General features: G+C 43.3%; 1 protein-coding gene across 22 annotated transcripts in view; it reads right to left on the reverse strand.

Annotated features, from left to right (window-relative positions):
• The window catches only part of LOC126298847 (nuclear factor 1 X-type), a 1,745,828-nt gene that overhangs the window by 298,197 nt on the left and 1,426,878 nt on the right, over window positions 1-20,753 (reverse strand). For all 22 annotated transcript variants that reach the window (XM_049990351.1, XM_049990348.1, XM_049990347.1 and 19 more), the window contains one exon: window positions 15,796-15,987. In XM_049990351.1, the coding sequence (XP_049846308.1) occupies window positions 15,796-15,987 (192 nt within the window). The remainder of the gene's footprint in view (window positions 1-15,795; window positions 15,988-20,753) is intronic.

Consider the following 20,753-nt stretch of genomic DNA (forward strand, 5'->3'; position numbering starts at 1 on the left):
CTCGAGAGAAGGCAAATATGCAGCATTTACACGCAATAGGGAAGGTTAAAAAATCAGACGTATGTGTACCGCATGCTCTAAGCCAAAATCGCAAAAGTCAGCATGTGGCCATATGTGCATCTCTACTTACACGTCATCAACAGGCTCGTGAATAACACCGAGCGTTCTTATCCTGTACGTTACTAGTGACGAGAAATGGTGTCTTTATGCTAACATAAGGAATGGTTGAGCCCAAAAAAGCAGAACTCCCAGTACAAAGATCTTCGCACGCACACGAAAGATAATGTTTTGCATCTGGTGGAAAAGCGAGGGTGTGGTATAATACGAACTGGTTCCCCGAGGTGTAACCATCACTGCTGACATTTATTGTGAACAGCTGAGACGTCTTGCATACGCAGCCCGAGAACAACGACCAGGAAGACTGCGTGAAGCAATGCTACTCCACGATAACGCTCACCAGCATTCTGCTGGACTGACTAATAACGCTCTACTGGAGTTGGGTTGGGAGGTCATCCCGCACCCACCTTATTCAGCTGATCCTGCGCGCTCAGATTTTCGCCTTTTCCGCTCTCTATCGTACAGCCTTCCTTTCCGGATGAAAATACGCCCCGACCATGGCTCGACAAGTTCTTCGCCTCCAAAGGACTTGATGTCTACAGTCACGGAATCGAAAAGTTACCCAGCGTTGGCAGACTGTTGTAAGTAATGTAGGAGAATACAGGGTGTCCGAAAAATCTTTCCCTGAGTACATAAATTGATAACTCAGGCTAGAAGTAAGATACAAATATGAAACTGGTGTCTAATTGTTTAATAACTATCAAAGTTTTTTTTTTTTCACACAGCAGTAAACTTCCACATGAGTGCCCTTGGTAGCACGTAGCATATCTAGGCGATATTCTATTTCTGTCCACATATTAGCCAACATCACTTGAGGGACCGATTCAACGACTGTGGTTATCCGTTGCCGCAGGGTTTCAAGATCTGGTTCACGTGTTCAGTAGACCTCGTCCCTGACATAACCCCATAAAAAGAAGTCTAATGGGGTTATGTCAGGAGAGCGTGGAGGGCCAACCGTTGGCCCATCAAGACCAATCCATCGCCCAGGAAAGGTCATATCGAGATAGGCACGGACGTCCAAACCCCAATGAGGCGGTGCACCGTCTTGCTGAAACAAGACATTGGGGTGATACTGAAGCAACTGAGGAACAGCATACAGTTGCAACATGTCCAGATACAATGCAGATGTGTTGGTAGCTTCAGCGAAGAAGAATGGGCCGATAATTCGATCGTGCAATAGCGCGCACCAAACATTCACCTTTGGACTGCCTCTGGTGCACTCCATGACCTCGCCAGGGCGTTGTGAACAAGAAATGCGCACATTATGGCGATTCACTACTCCACTGACAAAAAAGGTCGCTTCGTCGGAAAAGGCAATTCGTCTGAGATAACCATCATTGTCCTCAATAGGTGAAAGCATTTCGACTGCAAAGTCATATCGACGTGTACTGTCATTGGGCAACAGTGGAAATGGCAGTTTATTGATGTGTGAAAAAAAATTTGATAGTTTTTAAACAATTAGACACCAGTTTCATATTTGTATCTTAATTCTAGCCTGAGTTATCAATTAATGTAATCAGGGAAAGTCTTTTCGGACACCCTGTATATTACTAATGACTAAAGTCTCTATTATGTGTGTCTGTTGTGTTTACTAAACGTATGTAAAACCGCTACGAGCTTATGTGAACTAAACCTACATACTGATATAAAATGTGATTAGGTGAGAATGTGGGTGCACTTCAATCTAGACAACGCCCTTCAAAATAAGTCGTCGATATTTTCAGCTGGTCCACACAGAAGTATCTCGTGTGGAGGTGTAGGCCTCGTAGGTGATTGTGAGGCGCAGCGAGGTGGCGGTGGCGACAGTGTGTAAGCAAATGAGCGCGTGTGTGCTGTGTGAGGCGGGTGGCCGTGAGGAGCAGGAGGCGGCAGCAGCAGCCTTCACCTTGCAGGGCGTGGTGGCGGCGGAGGTCGCGCGCCTCACTGCACCACAGGCCAAACCGACTCTTGCTTCTCTAACGGGACGCGTACCCGGCCGTGCTACTCTACCACAGTCTTGGGCACCGAAGCGATCTGTGACAGGTACACATCTACATTTGTGTTGTGACTCTGCAAACCACCGTGCGGTATGTGGATATCCAGTAGCCGATTTATTTACCTCACCTCATCTCATTTCATAACAGGCACGCAGCGGAGATATTGACTGTAAAATTTAGTATATGTTCTGGTTACTGTAAAGTTATCGCCCTTTTACCCCACTTTCCTGACATCATCCCCGTTTTCGAGGGTCCAAACGTGATAAACACTAGCAAATGGTTCAAATGGCTCTGAGCACTATGGGGCTTAACATCTGTGGTCATCAGTCCCCTAGAACTTAAAACTACTTAAACCTAACTAACCTAAGGACATCACACACATCCATGCCCGAGGCAGGATTCGAACCTGCGACCGTAGCAGCAGCGCGGTTCCAGACTGTAGCGCCTAGAACCGCACGGCCGCACCGGCCGGCAAACACTAGCATATTCAGGACTTAGCGTAATTGATTTCCAGTGACCAGCTGCCTTTCCTGTCATCACATCGTTATTCTAATCTAAGGCGAAACGGTTACTAGCGTATGACAGAAAAGGAAAGTCGTTTTTTCTGTTTGGTTGGGAGGTCCAGAGGAGTCATTTCGGAAACGGTGGGGTGTCATTGTAAATGTGGAGTCTGAATGTAGGCGACTGTAATGGATGAACGTGTGTAGTGGTGTGCCGTGGGCTGACACGGTAGCTAAACGTGTTCGGTCAGGGAAACAGACAACCTCCGGAAAAAAAAAATGCTATGTGAAGTTCTCGTCGATGGAATCTGAAAGATGTCACGCGACTTTCGCACAGAACGATTGACAAATAAACGACGAAGGGACTTATCGAAAGCAAGAAAAATTAAGAAAAGTGGTAAAGTGCGAGACTACAAATGAAAAGGGCTCGGACTCGACCCCTGGTAGGTTCAAAATGTGTGTGAAATCTTATGGGACTTAATTGCTAATGTCATGAGTCCCTAAGCTTACACACTACTTAACCTAAATTATCCTAAGAACAAACACACGCACCCATGCCCGAGGGAGGACTCGAGCCTCCACCGGGACCAGCCGCACAGTCCATGACGGCAGGGCCCTAGACCGCTCGGCTAATCCCGCGCGGCCCCCTGGTTAGTCTTAGGATTTTTATCTGACACCACCTCTTTCACCTCTGTCAATGTTTGTTGACGGGGAAAATGGTGATTTCAATCGCGGTTCGGAGTACACGTTAAACTGTAGGACCCCCTATAACCGGCTGGGTAAGTCAGCTAAGACGTCGGTGTGGGGCAACGTCATACCACCTCCAACAGGACCATCCCTAATAAAGCACTGTGGTGTTCAAAACATTCAAAGGATTGATGACTGTTTCACTTTTTTTAACACAGTGAAATATGTGGTGGGTGTTCTATCGGAGATGTTCGAAAAAATATACGCCATTTGGATGGTGCAGCGTGAATCAAGACACAAAAGAATTAATGACATTGGCTGCGAGTGGGCATCGATTTAAATCAATGGGGAATGTTAAAAATTCGCAGTGGACTGAGACTCTCGCTTACGGGTCAGATGCGCTGACCACTGCGCTATGCGGCCACCGTTGTCAGCGCAACTGCATGGACTATCCTAGCACGCCTCCCATCAGACCGAAATTCTTAACTTATCTACACACTACTGATTTAGAATCTCTTGCCCAACATCCTAATTGCCCATTTTCCTACAGTGAAAGGTGGGAGAAGGTGAAACCTGGTGCCTCTCGAATAGCAAGAAGCTAGCCGCCGAGCTTAACGTTCTCATCAGACGGACAGATCTCCATCAACAGTGCGACATACGTCCACTCCATGTGCTACTGCTGAAAGGTTTGGAATGCAATGCAGGGTATTGGCGGAAAATCTTGTGATCAGTAACTATCCGTCACCACTTCCTTACCGGCCAAATAATTAAGAACGGAATTTTCTTCCAACACCTGAATCGAATAGGTCATCTCTGAGGCAACCGCCGTCGTATAAAAGTGCATTAGTGATCTCGGCTACATTTTTTTTCACAAAAATGGAATGTTGTTATTTACTCAGCACGCAACTGTAAATTCTGTCTTCGTTGGTCCGCAACACATACAGTCAACAGTTTATAATCGACACGTATCTGTTCTATTCCACAATGAAATCTTACTACGCTTCAAATTCTTCCCATATCTACTCTGTAAAGTGAGCAAATCAAAGTAGTTAGACTTTGCAGAATGTATAAGCATTGCTCACCGATCCTACTCAATTTTATTTCTTCATTTTTCCTATGTGCCCAGTCCGCATTTCTGTAGACACATTGCCTCCAAACAGTGCGTCTAGAGCTTAAAATTATGCGAATTCGGCCCATGTATGCAGTATGCACTACTACGAGGGCGCGCTGAAAAGTAATGCCTCCAAATTTTTATTCTGTTCTCAAAATCGGTTGAGAAATTAGATGTTTAGAATTACTTGGTCGACTTTACCGCTTAGCTGAGGCAAGTTGCAACCCTCTGCCGCTAGAGTGCTCGAAATAGTCGCGTATAACATGGTGGTGCATAACATAACTATGTTGGTGTGTGATGGGAAACAGCGTGCTGTAATCTCTCAGAAAACTGAAAGCACCAATTTGATGAGTTCGTCCACACATGAAGCACCCTCTCCTTCACCACGATAAATCCTCCGTGCAGTACCGACTTAGCCCCATCCGATTTTCCTCTGTTTCCAAAAAATTAAAGAACACCTTCGACGACTTCACTTTGATAGTGATGAAGCGATGCAAGCAGAGCTGAGTTTGTGGCTCCGTCAACAAAGCCAAACATTCTGTGGAATATTGGTCTCTCGTTGGTAGAAATGTGTTCGTCGCCAGGGAGACTGTTGAGGAATAAATCTGTAGGCGTGATGAATGAAAATGTAGGATATTAACAAAGTTTGTTTTATTTAAAAATCCTTAACAGTTTTCACACAAATTCGGAGGCATTGCTTTTCAGCGCGCGATCGTATATGTCATTTAAAATTCTGTATTCTTTTTGGTGCTTCTGGTGTGCTATAGAAACCACTGCAGCAGTGTGTACTAATAGAAGACGGCTCTTTTCTAATTTGTTTCCTCGCCTCGAAAATTTTCTGCCGTTTTATTCTGTACAATGCTCAGGTTTATGTTCACAACGGAAAACCTGCGTTTTATGAAGGATCATTTCAGCCTTCCGTGGCGACTTTCGAACGTAACGATGTAATACGCATACGTACTACTTTCATATTAGTGTTTCACGTCCTATATGCAAAGACGAAATTAGTAACACAATATTTTAATACTCCATAAAACACAGAAACGTACTGTAGAGGAGAGTAGCATATTTTACCTATTGACAACGACGTAAATTTTGTTCTTTTGTTTTCGTGTTTTAACTACTTGTGTATTGCATTCCTGAGGTAGAGATTGGTAACCAACCACAATTTACGTAGGCTAATGTGAGAAACCTTGTTCGGTCTGGTCGGAGCATCAGACCGTCGGTTGTTAAGTTGTCGCGCGCATCTCCAGTGTTATACTTCACCTATATGTCTCACAGCCCGCCTGGCCGTACAATCAGGCTTTCTGCAGATTTCTTAAAATGCTTCAGGTAAATAATAGGATTGTTCCTTTGGAAAAGACCGATTGACTCCTTCCTCTATCCTCCTCCAGCTAAGTTATTTCTCCATCTTTAATGATCTTGGAGTCGATAAGACGTTAAACTCTAACTTTCCTCTTTGTCTCACGTAGCAGGGACGGAACATTAATCTATACTAGTAAGTTCTTCTTTTATAATCCTAATCCATCTAACATGGGTTTGCGGAAAGTGATTATCACGTCTAATACTTTGAGGATATCTTCACATATTCTTGGAGAATAGCCCTTTCCGAAAGGCGCTTTGCCTTTGTAGAGGAAACTCAAACTGCACTTTTAGAGTTTACTCATTATCTCTATAGCGCTGTAGTCCTATTCAAAACAGTCCCATAAAAAATGACGTAACTTATCTTTGAACATTTTCCTCTTTATCCTTTTGTTTCAGTAATTGCAATCTGACAATAATCTCAAGAAATGTTGATAGTACTCTGCTTCATGGTCGAAAGTTTTTCCATAAGTGTTATGCGGTGCACTACTCTTCAGAATTCTCTAAATGTACAGTACCTTGGAATTTGTCTTACATACAGCAAAAATGAGATGGTTCCTTCATCTACTATCTCAGTTAATTGTTCTTGCATCTGGATATCTGAGCAACGTGAGTCAATATTGAAGATTTCGAAGATTCTGATTTTTTTGTTTTGGTAATTTGCAGTATCGACAGTGTTTTTGTGAACAGTATATGGTGCACCGCGGTTTCGCCGAAGAAGATCCGTTTAAACTGGCCGCCAGCGCGAACCACAACCTCTCTAGGGCTCGCCGTATTCCTGTGGGTGGCGTTGGGACGTCGTTTACGCCCTATGCACTGCATGGAAATTTATCCGTCCTTGCATAGTTTCAAGATGCCGCACGTCGTACTGCCCCCAGATCTCGGAAGACTTGCTGTGAGATAACTATGTACTAGCACGCTTTTGATATTCAGTGACTGAGCCTGCTAGCAAGTGATCAATATTACCGTGCAGACAAATCAGTGATTGATATATGAGAACCAGTGTGGAACAGACAATCTAGAAATGTAAGTTGTATATAACATATTTTACTGTGAACTCAATATAAATAAATATATTGATGTTTAATTCATTTATTCAATATCTGTAGTGTTCTACGCCACGTAGTATCAACTCCGGACATAAACATCGTAACTGACATTCAAGAGTTAACATTCTGGTTTAGCTGCCAGTCGCTGAAACTTGTACTGATTGTTCTGTAAGTCCTCTCGGACTACGATATAGTTTTCTTGTAATACAATTGATTATGCAAATAAAATAACTGTACGCACACAGCCTAAGAAATATGCTATCATTATATACTAAACCACTTCTATGTACCGTGATTAAAGAGGATCGCCGGCCGCTGTGACCGAGCGGTTCTAGGCGCTTCATTCCAGAACAGCACTGCTGCTACGGTCGCAGGTTCGAATCCTGCCTCCGGCATGGATGTGTGTGATGTCCTTAGGTTTACGTAGTTCTAAGTCAAAGGACTGTTGACCTCAGATGTTAAGTCCCATAGTGCTCAGAGCCATCTGAACCATTAAAAACGATCCAAAAATACTTGCCTGGCTCCAGCCGACGTCAATCTGCCTTTAGTTAGTTCCCGACGATGTCTGCCTGCCTTGAACTCTCCCGGAACCCCCACTACGTTTGTGTATTTCATCAAATACTCTGTAAAATATATTAGTTTCCCGAACGACAGTCTTTGCGTTGCCACATATTGTCGGTGTAAGCTATACACACACACACCATGTTAGGAGGTTGTCCCTGACCATATGAAGGATGATTCGCGGTTTTTATTGAGTTTGTGTATGTCACGAACGTGAAATAATGACGTTGTTACACAACGTGAACAGTCTGGATAGTATAAAAAACGTGTCATCAAGTCATGTTAAGGACGAGGTTCTGAATTAGTCACAGTCAGTCGTTATCCAGGGAAGTTACGAAATTATCAAGCGAATAATATCTCGGCATTCGGAACTGTTTTAGCGTCTTTCTTTTATGATAATAATCATTTTAGAATCTATCTAATGATACCCAGGGAATTCTGTAGCCGATGGGTGGTGCTTGACTATTGCAAAGTGATAATGTGTTCTCAGAAGACGGTTTCAACAGCTTTACGTGCCAAGCAGTGTAAAAGTTATTGTTAATCGCCATTCTATCCTTAGGGTGTGCACAGTGTTTTATGGAATCAAGGGACAGTACAATGTAGGGTTCATTTCAACGTATGATTGAAAAACTAAGTATGAAATCGCCCTTACAGCTTTTCTCCAAACGCAGGCCCATTCTATGTATCTACAGCGGCATAGATATTATATGCAGTTTATAGATCTCCTTCATATGACATTCGCGAATAAAGAGAGGGAAAATAGTTCCCCTTAGGCCTCTGCATACACTCTAATATCCCTTATCTACACAGATTGTCGTATACAAAATGTAAGACAGAAAATGGAGGCTTATTGTACAGTTAGTATCGCATGAATTCATTCATCATCGTTTCACGAGAAAAATAACGTCTTTCTTCCACTGTCATGTTGACTAAACGGTCTGTTACAACACTACGAGATAAATGTAAAAAGTTCTCTGCTTGGCACGGAGTTGACGTCACTATCAATGAAATTTTGTTTTTGTTTCGTTGATACACGTTATGCAATAATGTAAGGCAAGTGTCAACTTCATTTGTGGTATAGTTTTGTTTATAATGCAGTTTTACATCGCCGTGCTCTGTGTATTTTGTTTACGTGCATAGACGGGGATTGATGCTTTGAAGAGTCTCGTTAGCCTCAAATAATCAGGAATCAACACATCTGGACATCGCTGAGATGGCCTCGATCTTAGTATATGCAGCATGAATCCCCCGCATTGCACTCCTCAAAAGGTTTGAGAACATCGCTCACGACCTTGCTCGGAACACACGTGGAGGCCTATGAGCACGTGACTGCGTCACTTCCAGATCATCTGACTCTTGTGTGAGCTCTGTACATTAACAGATGGTCGGAATTATGTGAAGTGACAGCGTAGGCAAATACTAACACACAATCCTCTACACTACGCTGAGAAGAAGGAAATGAGTTTAAGCGTGCCATAAATCGAAAAGTAAATTATCCGATTATTGAATCGCCATTTTCCTGGTGCTCAGCATCACGAGTGATGTATGACCCATTACGTAGGGACAGGAGACGCGCGCGATAGGTACATGTGTTGTACCAGAAAGTGTGTCAACAGAACCGGGCGGCGTCCCCTACGAGGAGGCTCGGCTCGCAACATAAGGCTGGGTCAGTAATAAAACGTATTCCCCACAATTAAGAAGCGTGAAGAGGCTCGCTGCAGCAGCAGTAGGCAATAAGGCCTTCTCGCTATCGCGGGGTGACGCCACGGCGAAAGTGGCTGTCACAAATTTTCTCTGCAGTTCGTCTCCGAGAATGCGCGCGTGTGCGTAAAGGTTACAAGGTGGCGCTGCTCTTTAGAAATCGCCTTGCGTAATCTTCACACGTCGCACGTTTTCCTTCTTATATGACTGCGAAACATGGTTTTTGAAATAAAATTACATGCCTAACGCTGGTATTAAGAAAAGCGTTTGTAGGTATCGTATAGCTGTTCAGCATTAAAAACAAAGTAGCATTCATTATGTTTCGCCTTCCAATATATTAATTATTCGGACTATGAACTCCCCTTCTGCTAGCTCAAGAAGCGAATTAAAAATGCGCAGTGACTGTTCTCTGGTAATAAGCCGAATCAGCCCATGAGACGCTGAAAAAATGTAAGTCAAATCCTTTGGTTCTGAGCTGATTTTTTGGCAGGTTCCTGATGGTTATAAGATATACTGCAACTGAAAACACCCTTAGCATAATCCCGAATGGGCCCCACTCGAGCCACTGCCAAAAGAAGTCGATAGACCTTTAGGGGTCTTCCCTTTCATTATGGTAGGAAATGAAATGTGGAAAAACATAAAGGCTACACAGAAATAAAAGCTGTACTGTTCTTGCTTCGAATAAGGCAGTAACAGTTGAAAATGAATGATCATAAACAGCAAATACTAAATTTCCTTGCAGACCAGAGGCCGGTTTTGGTTGCTCAATTCCGTGTTTTCTGAGAGGCTGGGTTCCGTCATCGGAGTTTACTGGTTCCAGAAATGCTAACGGCAAATCATTATAAAAGTAAATCTACTAGTCCTTTACAGATGCACAACCATAACAACTATTTGAATTGCACAGTGATATACACCGTAAATTAAAAATGATTGTGATGTGCGTTTTCCTTTCACCTCTCTTTGCCACTTGGCCAGTTCCCTTTGCCAGCTCACTTTTACTGAACGAACCCAGCACCTTGCCACTTGGAATCCACCACAGAAAGAAAACTTTGCCAGATGTGAAGGCCACGTTAAATGGCAGAAAAAAATTTCTAGCAACGGCTTGAATTTGAACAGGATTCATTTCATTTCAGTCGGAAGTCCACACCTAACTGACCCACTATACTACGGATGGCAAACCCTCAAAACTGAAGACAGTAAACAAAGACATCCAAAAATATCTTGATGACTTTAATAGCTTTTATCAGTTGTTATGTCCCCAGCTGTTAACAATGGTGAGATCACCATGCAGGTGCTCATATCACTATTTCAAGGGCTTCTGGTTGGCTTTCCAAAGAAATTACGACTTGTGACATTGAAGAATGTCTTTCTAAATGCACTTAATTTAAATTACAAAATTAATATTCTATGGTGATTTAGTGAAATGTTACCATCATGAGATATATCTCAATGAAAGCTATAAGCTGAAGGAGAAGCTGTGTCTTCTTACACGCGAGTGCGTGAAGCATGGCTTCGGTGGTTACGTTTGACCAGTTCGATATTTAGAGAAGTGAATATGAAAAATTTAGAGAAGTGAATATGCCACGCTCAGTATTGGTCGTTACGTTGTCACCTGTATTTGTAATGTCATTCTATCGCAAATTATTTAACAGGTGCGTGTCCAGTGGTTATTCTTGAGATGTAAAGTTGAACTTATTTAATGGTGGCTTTCGAGTACAATATATGAGAACTCCTAAGAATTCAGTACAAAGTTATTCTCAAAACATAAGTGACCATTTATGACGTCTAGAAATTCTTTGCAATACATGCACAAACATACACGGTTCCTCTTGTATGTCACTATTATGAAATAACTTTCGTTAAAACCATTTCGGACTATATGAAGAATAACTCATGCTTAAGGTGTGTCGAAAATACGAGTCTGTTATTAAAAATAATACTCAAAAAGTTGTAATTTAGAATATGATTACAACTTCTTACTCATATACAGACAAAACATGAAAGCCAAGTAAGTATTTCAATGAGGAAAGTGACTCCTGACATTTTGTCGGATTCTGAAATAACTGCTCGTAGTTAACATAATAGTACAATGCAATAATCATATACACCGGTGTGTCATTTTCCGATAATTTAGCAACGGATTTAGGAATATTTGTTTCTTAAATCCATTTTCCTATTTTTCTTCTGGAGAGACGTTTGATAAATTGCTATCTTTCAAATGATACGTTTAGGTGCTGTGACAAAGAGGATCATAAGCTAATTGTTCGGTGCAAATAGCGATGTAGGTCAGATTACTGTGGAAGTGTGGTAGTTCATAATAACAGGTTGTAAGTGGACGCCATAAACGTTTCCAAAACTTTAGAACATTATATTTTATAGAGAACAGTACGCTGTGCTTCAATAACGAATTTGAAAATACAACCACACTACATGCAAATTCTTGTTCAACCCAAAGCAAGTTACGTGTAGTGCGTAGCACTGTAGACAAAGCATGGACGAGCAATTGTGCTCACCTTAAATGGAAAGACGGCTTACGCTGCGTGGAGCTTGAGCTTATAGGTCAGCACTGTAACAGCATTTACAAAGTTCACCCGAAATATCAGCCTGCCCCTTCGCCGTCTAGTTATAACATCGCAGCAATCTGTGAACCACTAACCTCTGAATGTTCTGTATCGGACGCAAATGCGAAGAAATCAAACTAATTCTTGTCGAGAAATAACTGGGAATGGGAAACTGACGAAGTAGAACAGTTGTATTAATCTCTGCGAGCAATGGTAAAATAATCATGACTGCTGTAGATCATGATTGTTATTATATACCTAACTTTCAACTGCAAAGCAATGCATTGTTACAGAGGTTAACTTTGCAGTGAAATCCATTGGTAATAAAGAACTAATCAAATTCCATCGGCTAAATTTTTTAAAATAAAGCCTAGATGTAATATTAAATCTTCTTTAATTTATCCAATAGTACGCTCTTCGCTAATCTGAGACGTTGTGTGTGGAATAGAACAGGAAAATATGTTTCCTGCCGTAGTTATATACTAAAATCATTCTGTTCTCAGCAATTACGGGTCGAAGTCTGCAGTATACAGACATTTAAAATATATAAATTGAGTTACATTTGGAATTTGAATTCTATATTCACCTCCGTAATCTGGCATAAGACTTCTGCATAAGATACATCTTTATCGAGGAAGAAGCCGAAAAAGAGGTGTTACCTATATGAATGTGTTTCATGTACCGCTCAGTTAAACGCTGCACAAGAACAAGTGTAATATGATGAAGACCAAGATGAGCCGATTTAATAATATAATTTATTTAATTATCTCTTCTTTCACTTACATTTTTCTCTCGGCACAAATAAGAATTTTTCAGTAACTATTACAACAAAATGCGTTTCTGCTACATGAAGAAACGTCCATGTTTTAATTACATAGAAGGTACGACGTACGATTGTCTGTAACTGATGCACAACGTTCTTAGTGTGTTTTTCTTATTAAATTCCAGATTGTAGTTTATAATTGTGTGATGAATTATTTTACATGAATATCATAACTTCAGCTTACGACAAAGCTCTTTCGAATTCAGACGTAATTATGCTGTGACCATATTCGTGTCTTTTATTATCACATTTATGCGACGACTGAGAAGTGTTTTACATGACAACTTTCTCTAGCGACCTATTCTTGTCTTGCATCCAAAAAATAGAACGTTTTCAACAAAGCGATGAAATTTCTGTAAGCGAAATTACTATGCCCCACCGATGAATAGTTTGAGGAATGATTTTTGTTAACGCAGAAATGTAACGTATTGCATTTGCCTCTTGAATGAAATCTAAATCTCTACGCGAATGATAAGTCACAGGCATACATTAAGTTATGTTGTAAGAAATTTTAAATACCTTACATTTTTCTCTGGTGTAGTCATATTACATCTAAGTCAATAACTGTGAGTCGCAGTGCCCTGAAAAATTTTATGTGAATGTCTCTAACCTGTAATTCTTCAGCATTTGTCCTTCAGCCACTGTAAAAGCGATACACAAACGATAGGGATGACAAGCCATGTGTACGTAGCACACTGCATGAAATCAAGGCGATGTGACAAAATAGCTGAATCTACGAACAGTTTACCGTATGTACTAAAGAGAAGCGAAGTAACTTTGATAAAAACGAGAGAAGTGGAGTAGCAACGAAAGACGGTGGGGAGACTTGTGATCCCGCATCTGAACCAGTTAGCGTACTGGCTTAGCTGAATCATTCAAGTCGAATGATGCGGTGTTTAGCTATACAGAAAGGGATGAATAGAAGACAGTGAGAGAAGCAATTAATTATCATCCCCGATACGATGTATTACGCGGGGCGTTCAATAAGCAGGTTGGTTTTATTCAGGACTCCAAAATCTCATATTATTCCCCACACTTCTGCTCTAAAAAACTTATTTTTCAACATAATCCACGTTCTATGTGATGGCCTTTCGTCACCTTACTGGGAGCGCCTGTATCCCCTCATGGTACCACTCTACTGGTCGACGTCGGAGCCAACGTCGTTCTGCATCAATAACCTCCCCATCATCCACACACTGCTTCCCGCGGAGTGCATCCTTGATTAGACCAAACAGATGAAAGTCGGAACGTACGAGATCCTGACTGCAATGCGTAAGCAGATCCGCCCAAATGGTTGCCCTTTATGGTATTCAGTTAGGTGGCGAGGAATCCAGTGAGTACCCCAACTGGTGGATGAGTGTGTTAGCACTGCCAACAGAGACTTCCAGTTGTGCAGCGAAGTGTTAGTTTGTGATCCGTCAGCCACCTCGAATGAGAGTGTCCGCACGTTCCAACACTATAAGAGTCACACCTGTGTGCGGCCGGCCGGTACGCAGGAGATAGAACATATTTGCGAGACGTTGTTGCGCTGATGGCAGACGCCTTGCCCAACGACTCACCGTGCTTTTGTTCACTGATAGGTTTACGTAGACATTCTGCAAGTGCCTATGAATATCTGCGATGCTCTGGTTTTCCCTATGACTGCTATCTGCTTGGAACGCAGCTCCGTTGCAGACGCAGTTCTGAAGGCTACTTGTAGCGCCGCCACTTACCGGATCTTCATGTGACCATAGGGGTTGAAGCGGGAATATTCTAGGATCTCTCACAACAAGTTCCGCATTTATTCAACTGAAAATGGCCCAGAAAAAATGTGTTGCATTACTTATTGAACGCTCCTCGTACGACTGAGTACAGGAGCACCTTAGGACAGAGTGCCCAAGGATCCAAACTGCGGATATGCACTTGAGGACACTCACATTACAAGTGCTCCCCATAGTCTGCGTTCATGTGATGCCAGACTTCAGCACATTTCCTCACCGATACCCGTAGAAGTTCAAAATTCCCATACGTGCTCCAAATTTACTGAAGCCACACAAAAAGGTACTGGCGAGCTACGACCTATCCACTTTGTCGAAGATTCGTACTTCGTATTTCCGTACAGCCACATGAAAGTGTACCGGTGCACCATCATGCATGTACCACATACGCCCCAACAGTTGCCTTAAGCCGTTTAGGGAAAGTACCGAAAATCTAAATCTGGTTGTCTGGACGCGGATTTGAATCGCAGTCCTCCAGGATGCTCGGTGCAACCACAGAAGGAAATATCGATCAAGCGCACAATGATATAGGCACTGCGAAAGTAACTGTACTGTAGAAGAATTAATCACAAGAAACACCATCCAAATAGTTGATTAGCTTGTGTTGCAGGAAATGAAGGTGCACACTATTAGGAAGTCGACTAGGTAGGAAATGTCGCGCTATCAACCCATCACCAACGACGCTTGCACTGCGAAAGTAACTGTACTGTAGAAGAATTAATTACTGAAGGCAATATGTGCAAAACGACAGCCCCAATTGTTGAGTGTTGCACAAAATCAAATTCGAATAAAAAATGTCTGGACCGTTGTAAAAAGAACCTAACTTACTTGTGCACTGCTTTATCTCTATGAATACCAGGATCGAAATAGCAATCAAATCAATATCTGAAGCCGATAAGCCGGCGCGGTAACAGGACGAAATCGGTTCCATATGAAGGCTTTGTTATGGTTAGTCTATTATGTGGTGCAGGGTGATTTAATATGTCTATTATCTTGTGTAGGTAAATATGAATGTCGTGAAATCCACCAAAACCTTTTGGATAAACGGACTGGGAAAGAAAGTTAGAATAATTGTTGCAACGATCATCCTGGTCATGAAATTTTTAATGACTCTTGACGCCCACCTCCTCCCATATGTAAAGAATTATTTTATGATTATACTGAAGAGGTTGTGTCACATGGTGAAAGGTTTTATCAGCAATACAGAACAGCAATTCTGTGATGGAAAGTATTAACTATGAAAGCGGTCTAAAAGCCTTTTCCTCAAAATGAAGTTTACGTCGAAAATGAAGTGTATTTTTGACCTAAAAACAGTACTTCACTGCCCGTCAGAGGAACAACCGTCGTATCTTTACTGGTGTGATTATCACTTTGTGTGACCTGCAACTAGTCTCTCCCTGAAAGGGTTCTATCATTAGATCTGAGCTTAGCAGTTTGTCTCTCATTGGAATCCGAATGGTAGAATTACAAGAGTTTTTATGGTGTACGACAGCAAAGAGTTTTCTATCTCGAAGTCTGAGAAATAACTTGGAATTATCTTTTGCTGTAAAAGTGAGTTGACAGTTTTATTACATAGGAGGAGTGAGTTACCTTATCAGCCTGTCGCAGGCAGTCGATGCGGCGCATTTTGCCTTTCTGGTCAGGGTTGGACAGGACGCACATGGCGGGCTTTTTGCCCGTGATGCTGAGCACGAAGTCTTCCCGACACTCTTGCGTGATGTCCTTTCGCAGCTTGCCCAGCAGCCGGGACGCCCACTTCTGCTTTACCTCCACTTTCTCGTTCTGAAAATTGACAAATAAAAAAAATGTGAGCATGTTTAGATGACGTCTGGTAACAGTCAGAAGATGCAGCACGTCTACATATACACTATCTTTTAAATGCTATAAAAACACGAGACGTACATCTGACAGCATACTACGTAATAAATGGTTCAAATGGCTCTGAGCACTATGGGACTCAACTTCTGAGGTCATCAGTCCCTTAGAACTACTTAAACCTAACTAACCTAATGACATCACACACATCCATGCCAGAGGCAGGATTCGAACCTGCGACCGTAGCGGTAGCAAGGTTCCAGACTGTATCGCCTAGAACCGCTCGGCCACCTCGGCCGGCCAACGTAATAAATGCATGCGCTGATTAGCTCTCAGCTCTCAGGTGCGTTAAAGCAGTTTCGGCGTATAATAAGAACGTGAATGAAATGGTCAGGCGTGAAAGCCTCAAAATCAGGCAACATCACAGAGAGAACTGGAATCTGACGTACTAGACGGCAAGGGTCTCCTTTGTAAACGATTTTTACGCCCCTCTAGACGAAACCTGGAATTGCTCCAAGTTGCTCCTCGTGTACTCTGCGCACAAACACATGTAAAACAGTTTACGTTCGACAAAATTTACGGGTACAGCACGTGTAGCAACAGCGCAACTGTCCTCTGCTTAATAAGACTGAGTTAATCCGTTTCTACTGGTCTGCCTGCCGACACGCCACTAAAGCCCGAGGAAAAGAGAATGGGTTCCGACATGCCGCTAAAGCACAAGTAAAAGGGAATGGTTATGATCTGAATCAGTTATTTAAATGTTTTTCTTCACTGACACCATTATGAAATACACAGCCTGAAAATAAAAGTCAAGCACGCAGAAGACATGGCCAGATGCTAATGTAACTTAGTACTCGTGCGTACCAACGGCGGATATGTCAATGATTGGAGTTGCGATTTTGTACATATTCTGTCACATGTAGAATGGCCACCAGAATGTTGATCGTATTTAGAGTTCTCACAGGCTTGGCAGGGTATATAAAAGGCACGAGCAGCGTCAGATGTTGAATGATCACCGTGAAGGACACGGAGATGCAGCGTACTCGTTTGAGACAGCGTTATCAGCACCCGAAAAGTGAAATGGGCCTGATTGAACTCCATTTCGCCAAATGGTCGAATCATGTAGTACCCATATCTGTGGGGCATTCATATGTGGTAGAGACCAGATGGTGGACTGAGTCAGAATGTAAGTCCAGGCATACTCGCCGCCACTGTTCCGATCGTCCACGGCTGACCATCACAAGGGACGATTGCCGTATTGTGCACCAAGCACGTTGTAAACCCTTCATATCTGCACATGCCATCCGAGAACAAGCAATGGACGCCCTGCGATATACTCTCAGTCCGCACCATTGGTCGGAGACTAGCAGCAGTTTTTTAAGGAAGTACCGCCCTATGCGTATGTTGCCGTCGACACAACACAAAATATGGTTCGTCTGGAACCATGCCGTGACCGGTAAACAAGGACTGCTTATTAATGGCGTCGCATTGTGTTCAGTGATGAACCACAGTTCTACACTACCTCGGTGGTGGTGGTGGTGGTCAGTGTTTAACGTCCCGTCGACAACGAGGTCGTTAGAGACGGAGCGCAAGTTCGGGTTAGGGAAGGATTGGGAAGGAAATCGGCCGTGCCCTTTCAAAGGAACCATCCCGGCATTTGCCTGAAACGATTTAGGGAAATCACGGAAAACCTAAATCAGGATGGCTGGAGACGGGATTGAGCCGTCGTCCTCCCGAATGCGAGTCCAGTGTGCTAACCACAGCGCCACCTCGCTCGGTACACTACCTCGGGTGATCATTGTCGGCGAGCATGGCGGCGACCTGGGAGAAACCCCATTCTTCCAATGTTTTGGAGAGGGACAGCGGAGTTACCCCTGCCGTAATGGTATGGGAAGCTATCGGGTATAGCTTCACGACACCGCTGGTAGTGATTGAAGGATCTCTGGCCGCACAACGGTACGTCACAGAAATCCTGCGCCCTCACGTGTTACCTATGGTGCGACACTATCGTAGTGCCATTTTTCAATAGGAAAAGGCACATCCACACATGGCACGAGTCTCTGTTAACAGATTGCGTGATGTTGTCGTTTTCCATTGCCAGTAAGAACTTCACATCTGTCCCCGATAGAACGTATGGGTTCAAAAATGGTTCAAATGGCTCTGAGCACTATGGGGCTCAACTGCTGAGGTCATAAGTCCCCTAGACCTTAGAACTACTTAAACCTAACTAACCTAAGGACAACACACACATCCATGCCCGAGGCAGGATTCGAACCTGCGACCGTAGCGGTCGCGCGGTTCCAGACTGTAGCGCCAGAACCGCTCGGCCACCAGCGGCCGGCAGAGCGTGTGGGACCAACTCGGACGTCAAATGTGTTCTTTTGCCAGTATCCAGAATATCGAGAAAGCACATAAAACAGTTGTGGGTCAGCATGCCTCAGGAGGGCATACTACGGTGTTATGAGACCCTTCCCAATCAAATGAGAGCATGCATCCACGACAGTGGGGGTGCAACGTCATACTGATAAGTGGGTTCATACTACCAAATTCTTTGTAAATATGACTTGGTTTATCGTAATCACTGAAATAACATCACTTTTCCTCTCAACCCCTGAAGTTTCATTCGTTTCCTCCCCGCGTTGTGAGAGCTTCACTTTTTTGTCAGCCTGTATAATATATACTCCACATTAGAAACCTGATTTTAATTTGATGACGGTGATGATGATGTGGTCTCATAGGGGACGATGCGGGAGACCCGCACCGCTGTACTAGGCAAGGTCCTAGTGGAGGTGGTTTGCCATTGCCTTCCTCCAGCCGTAATGGGGATGGATGATGATGATGATGAAGAAGACGACACAACAACACGCAGTCATCACGAGGCAGGAAAAATCCCTGACCCCGCCGGGAATCTAGCCCGGGTCCCAGTGCGCGGGAAGCGAGTACGCTACCGCAAGACAACGAGATGCGGACGATTTTAATTTAAAGGGAATAAAAAAAATATATACAGTGTGATTTTTCTTCACCATGTAAAAACTCGAGAGATTTATTGGTGAGAGGATACGAAACAAAAAAGTCAAATGAACCTATGTCCGGAAATGCTTGGTTTTGACGCTGAACACCATTCAATGTTTGCAACAGTGTCTCGCCGTTTGTCTGAGACAGGGACATTTCAGGAAGCAGGAAATCATGAAGGACGTACTCGAAATGTTCGTACACCAAACTTGGAGGAAAATGTGATTATCACTGTGGAAGGCGACCGCCGTGTCAGTACACGGCAGTTGTCCCACCAGTTCACGGTAAGCCAGAGGACCGTATGGAACATTCTCCATGGCAATTGTTACTGCCCTTATCACTTACAGCGTGTGGAGGGCTTACTAGCGACGTACGTTCCACATCGGGAGCAGTTTTGTCACTGGTTTCTTCACCAGGCAACAATGATTCCGGGATTTGTGTCGTGTCACGAGCAGACCACCCGCCAGTACAAAAGGATACATGGAGTTATGTGCTGTCAGCAGAGATGCAATAACAGTAGAATGGGTCGGTCAGGAAAGCTTACTAACTTTCAACCATTCTAAAGCTACCAAATCGACTGTTGGTGATGGGACTGTAAAGTGGAAACGTGAAGGAAGAACCACAACTAAACCGAGACAAGGCAGACCTCATGTAATGACGGACAGGGAGCGCCAAGCATTGAGAGGGTGGTTGTAAAAACACATGAAATCAGCGGAAGAAATCACTCTTTAGTTTAGAAGTTCTACAAGCAGTCCATCTAGCACTATGAGTGTGCTTGGGGAGCTAAAAAAATGGGATACAATGGTCAAGCAGCTCCTCATAAGACACGCATTTCTGCAGTCAATGCTAAGAGATGTCTGAGGCTATGTAAAGAGTGACTACGCGGGACAGTGGATGAGTGGAATACGTAATGTGAAGTGAAGAATCACACTACGTCCTGTGGTAATCCGATGGAAGGGTCTGTGTTTGGCGAATTTTTGAATAGCATAACTTGCTACCATGTTTAGTGCCAACTGAGGAGGTGATGTTACGGTATAGGCGTGTTTTTCGTGTTTATCGTGTGGTCCACTTATTGTGATGAAGATAACGCTAAATGTGGAAAGATATGAACACATTTTACAGTATTGTGCACTTCGTACAGCAAAGGGACAGTTCGGGGACGATGAGTGTTTGTATCAGCATGACAATGCTTCTTGTCGTAAAGCAGCATCTGTGAGGCAATGGTGTGTAGACAACAGCATTACTTAATGGACTGGCCCGCGCAGAGTCCCGACCTGAAGCCAGTGGAACATCTTTGACGAGAGTTAGAAAGTCGACTTCGCTCCGGACCCCAGCGTCCAACATCGCTATCTTCTTTCTGACCAAGGGTGATATACTCTCGCTACATGATCCATATCCCTACTACGTACTAAAAATACGACAACGCACCACAGTCACTTGAGAACGTGGAGCAGTGGGCACCCTAGACTGCGTCGTCAGGGACTGTGCCATTGTACAATATGTTACAGACCGATAGGAACGTCTTTGGTAATAAAACAGTCTACAATATTATAATGAACGAGGAGCTATGGCACAAGGTGAACTCGCTGACAGCCGAATTATCATTTTATGAACGGCAAACCTACATGGCCGACAGACATATGGGTGTTAGTTTTCATAGTGTGTCTCACACGCAGATGTAAATTGTTGCTGAATTGGCAGTGTGTGCAAAGTTCTTACTA

This window comes from Schistocerca gregaria, chromosome X (assembly GCF_023897955.1).
Source record: "Schistocerca gregaria isolate iqSchGreg1 chromosome X, iqSchGreg1.2, whole genome shotgun sequence".
Taxonomy (NCBI): Eukaryota; Metazoa; Arthropoda; class Insecta; order Orthoptera; family Acrididae; genus Schistocerca; species Schistocerca gregaria.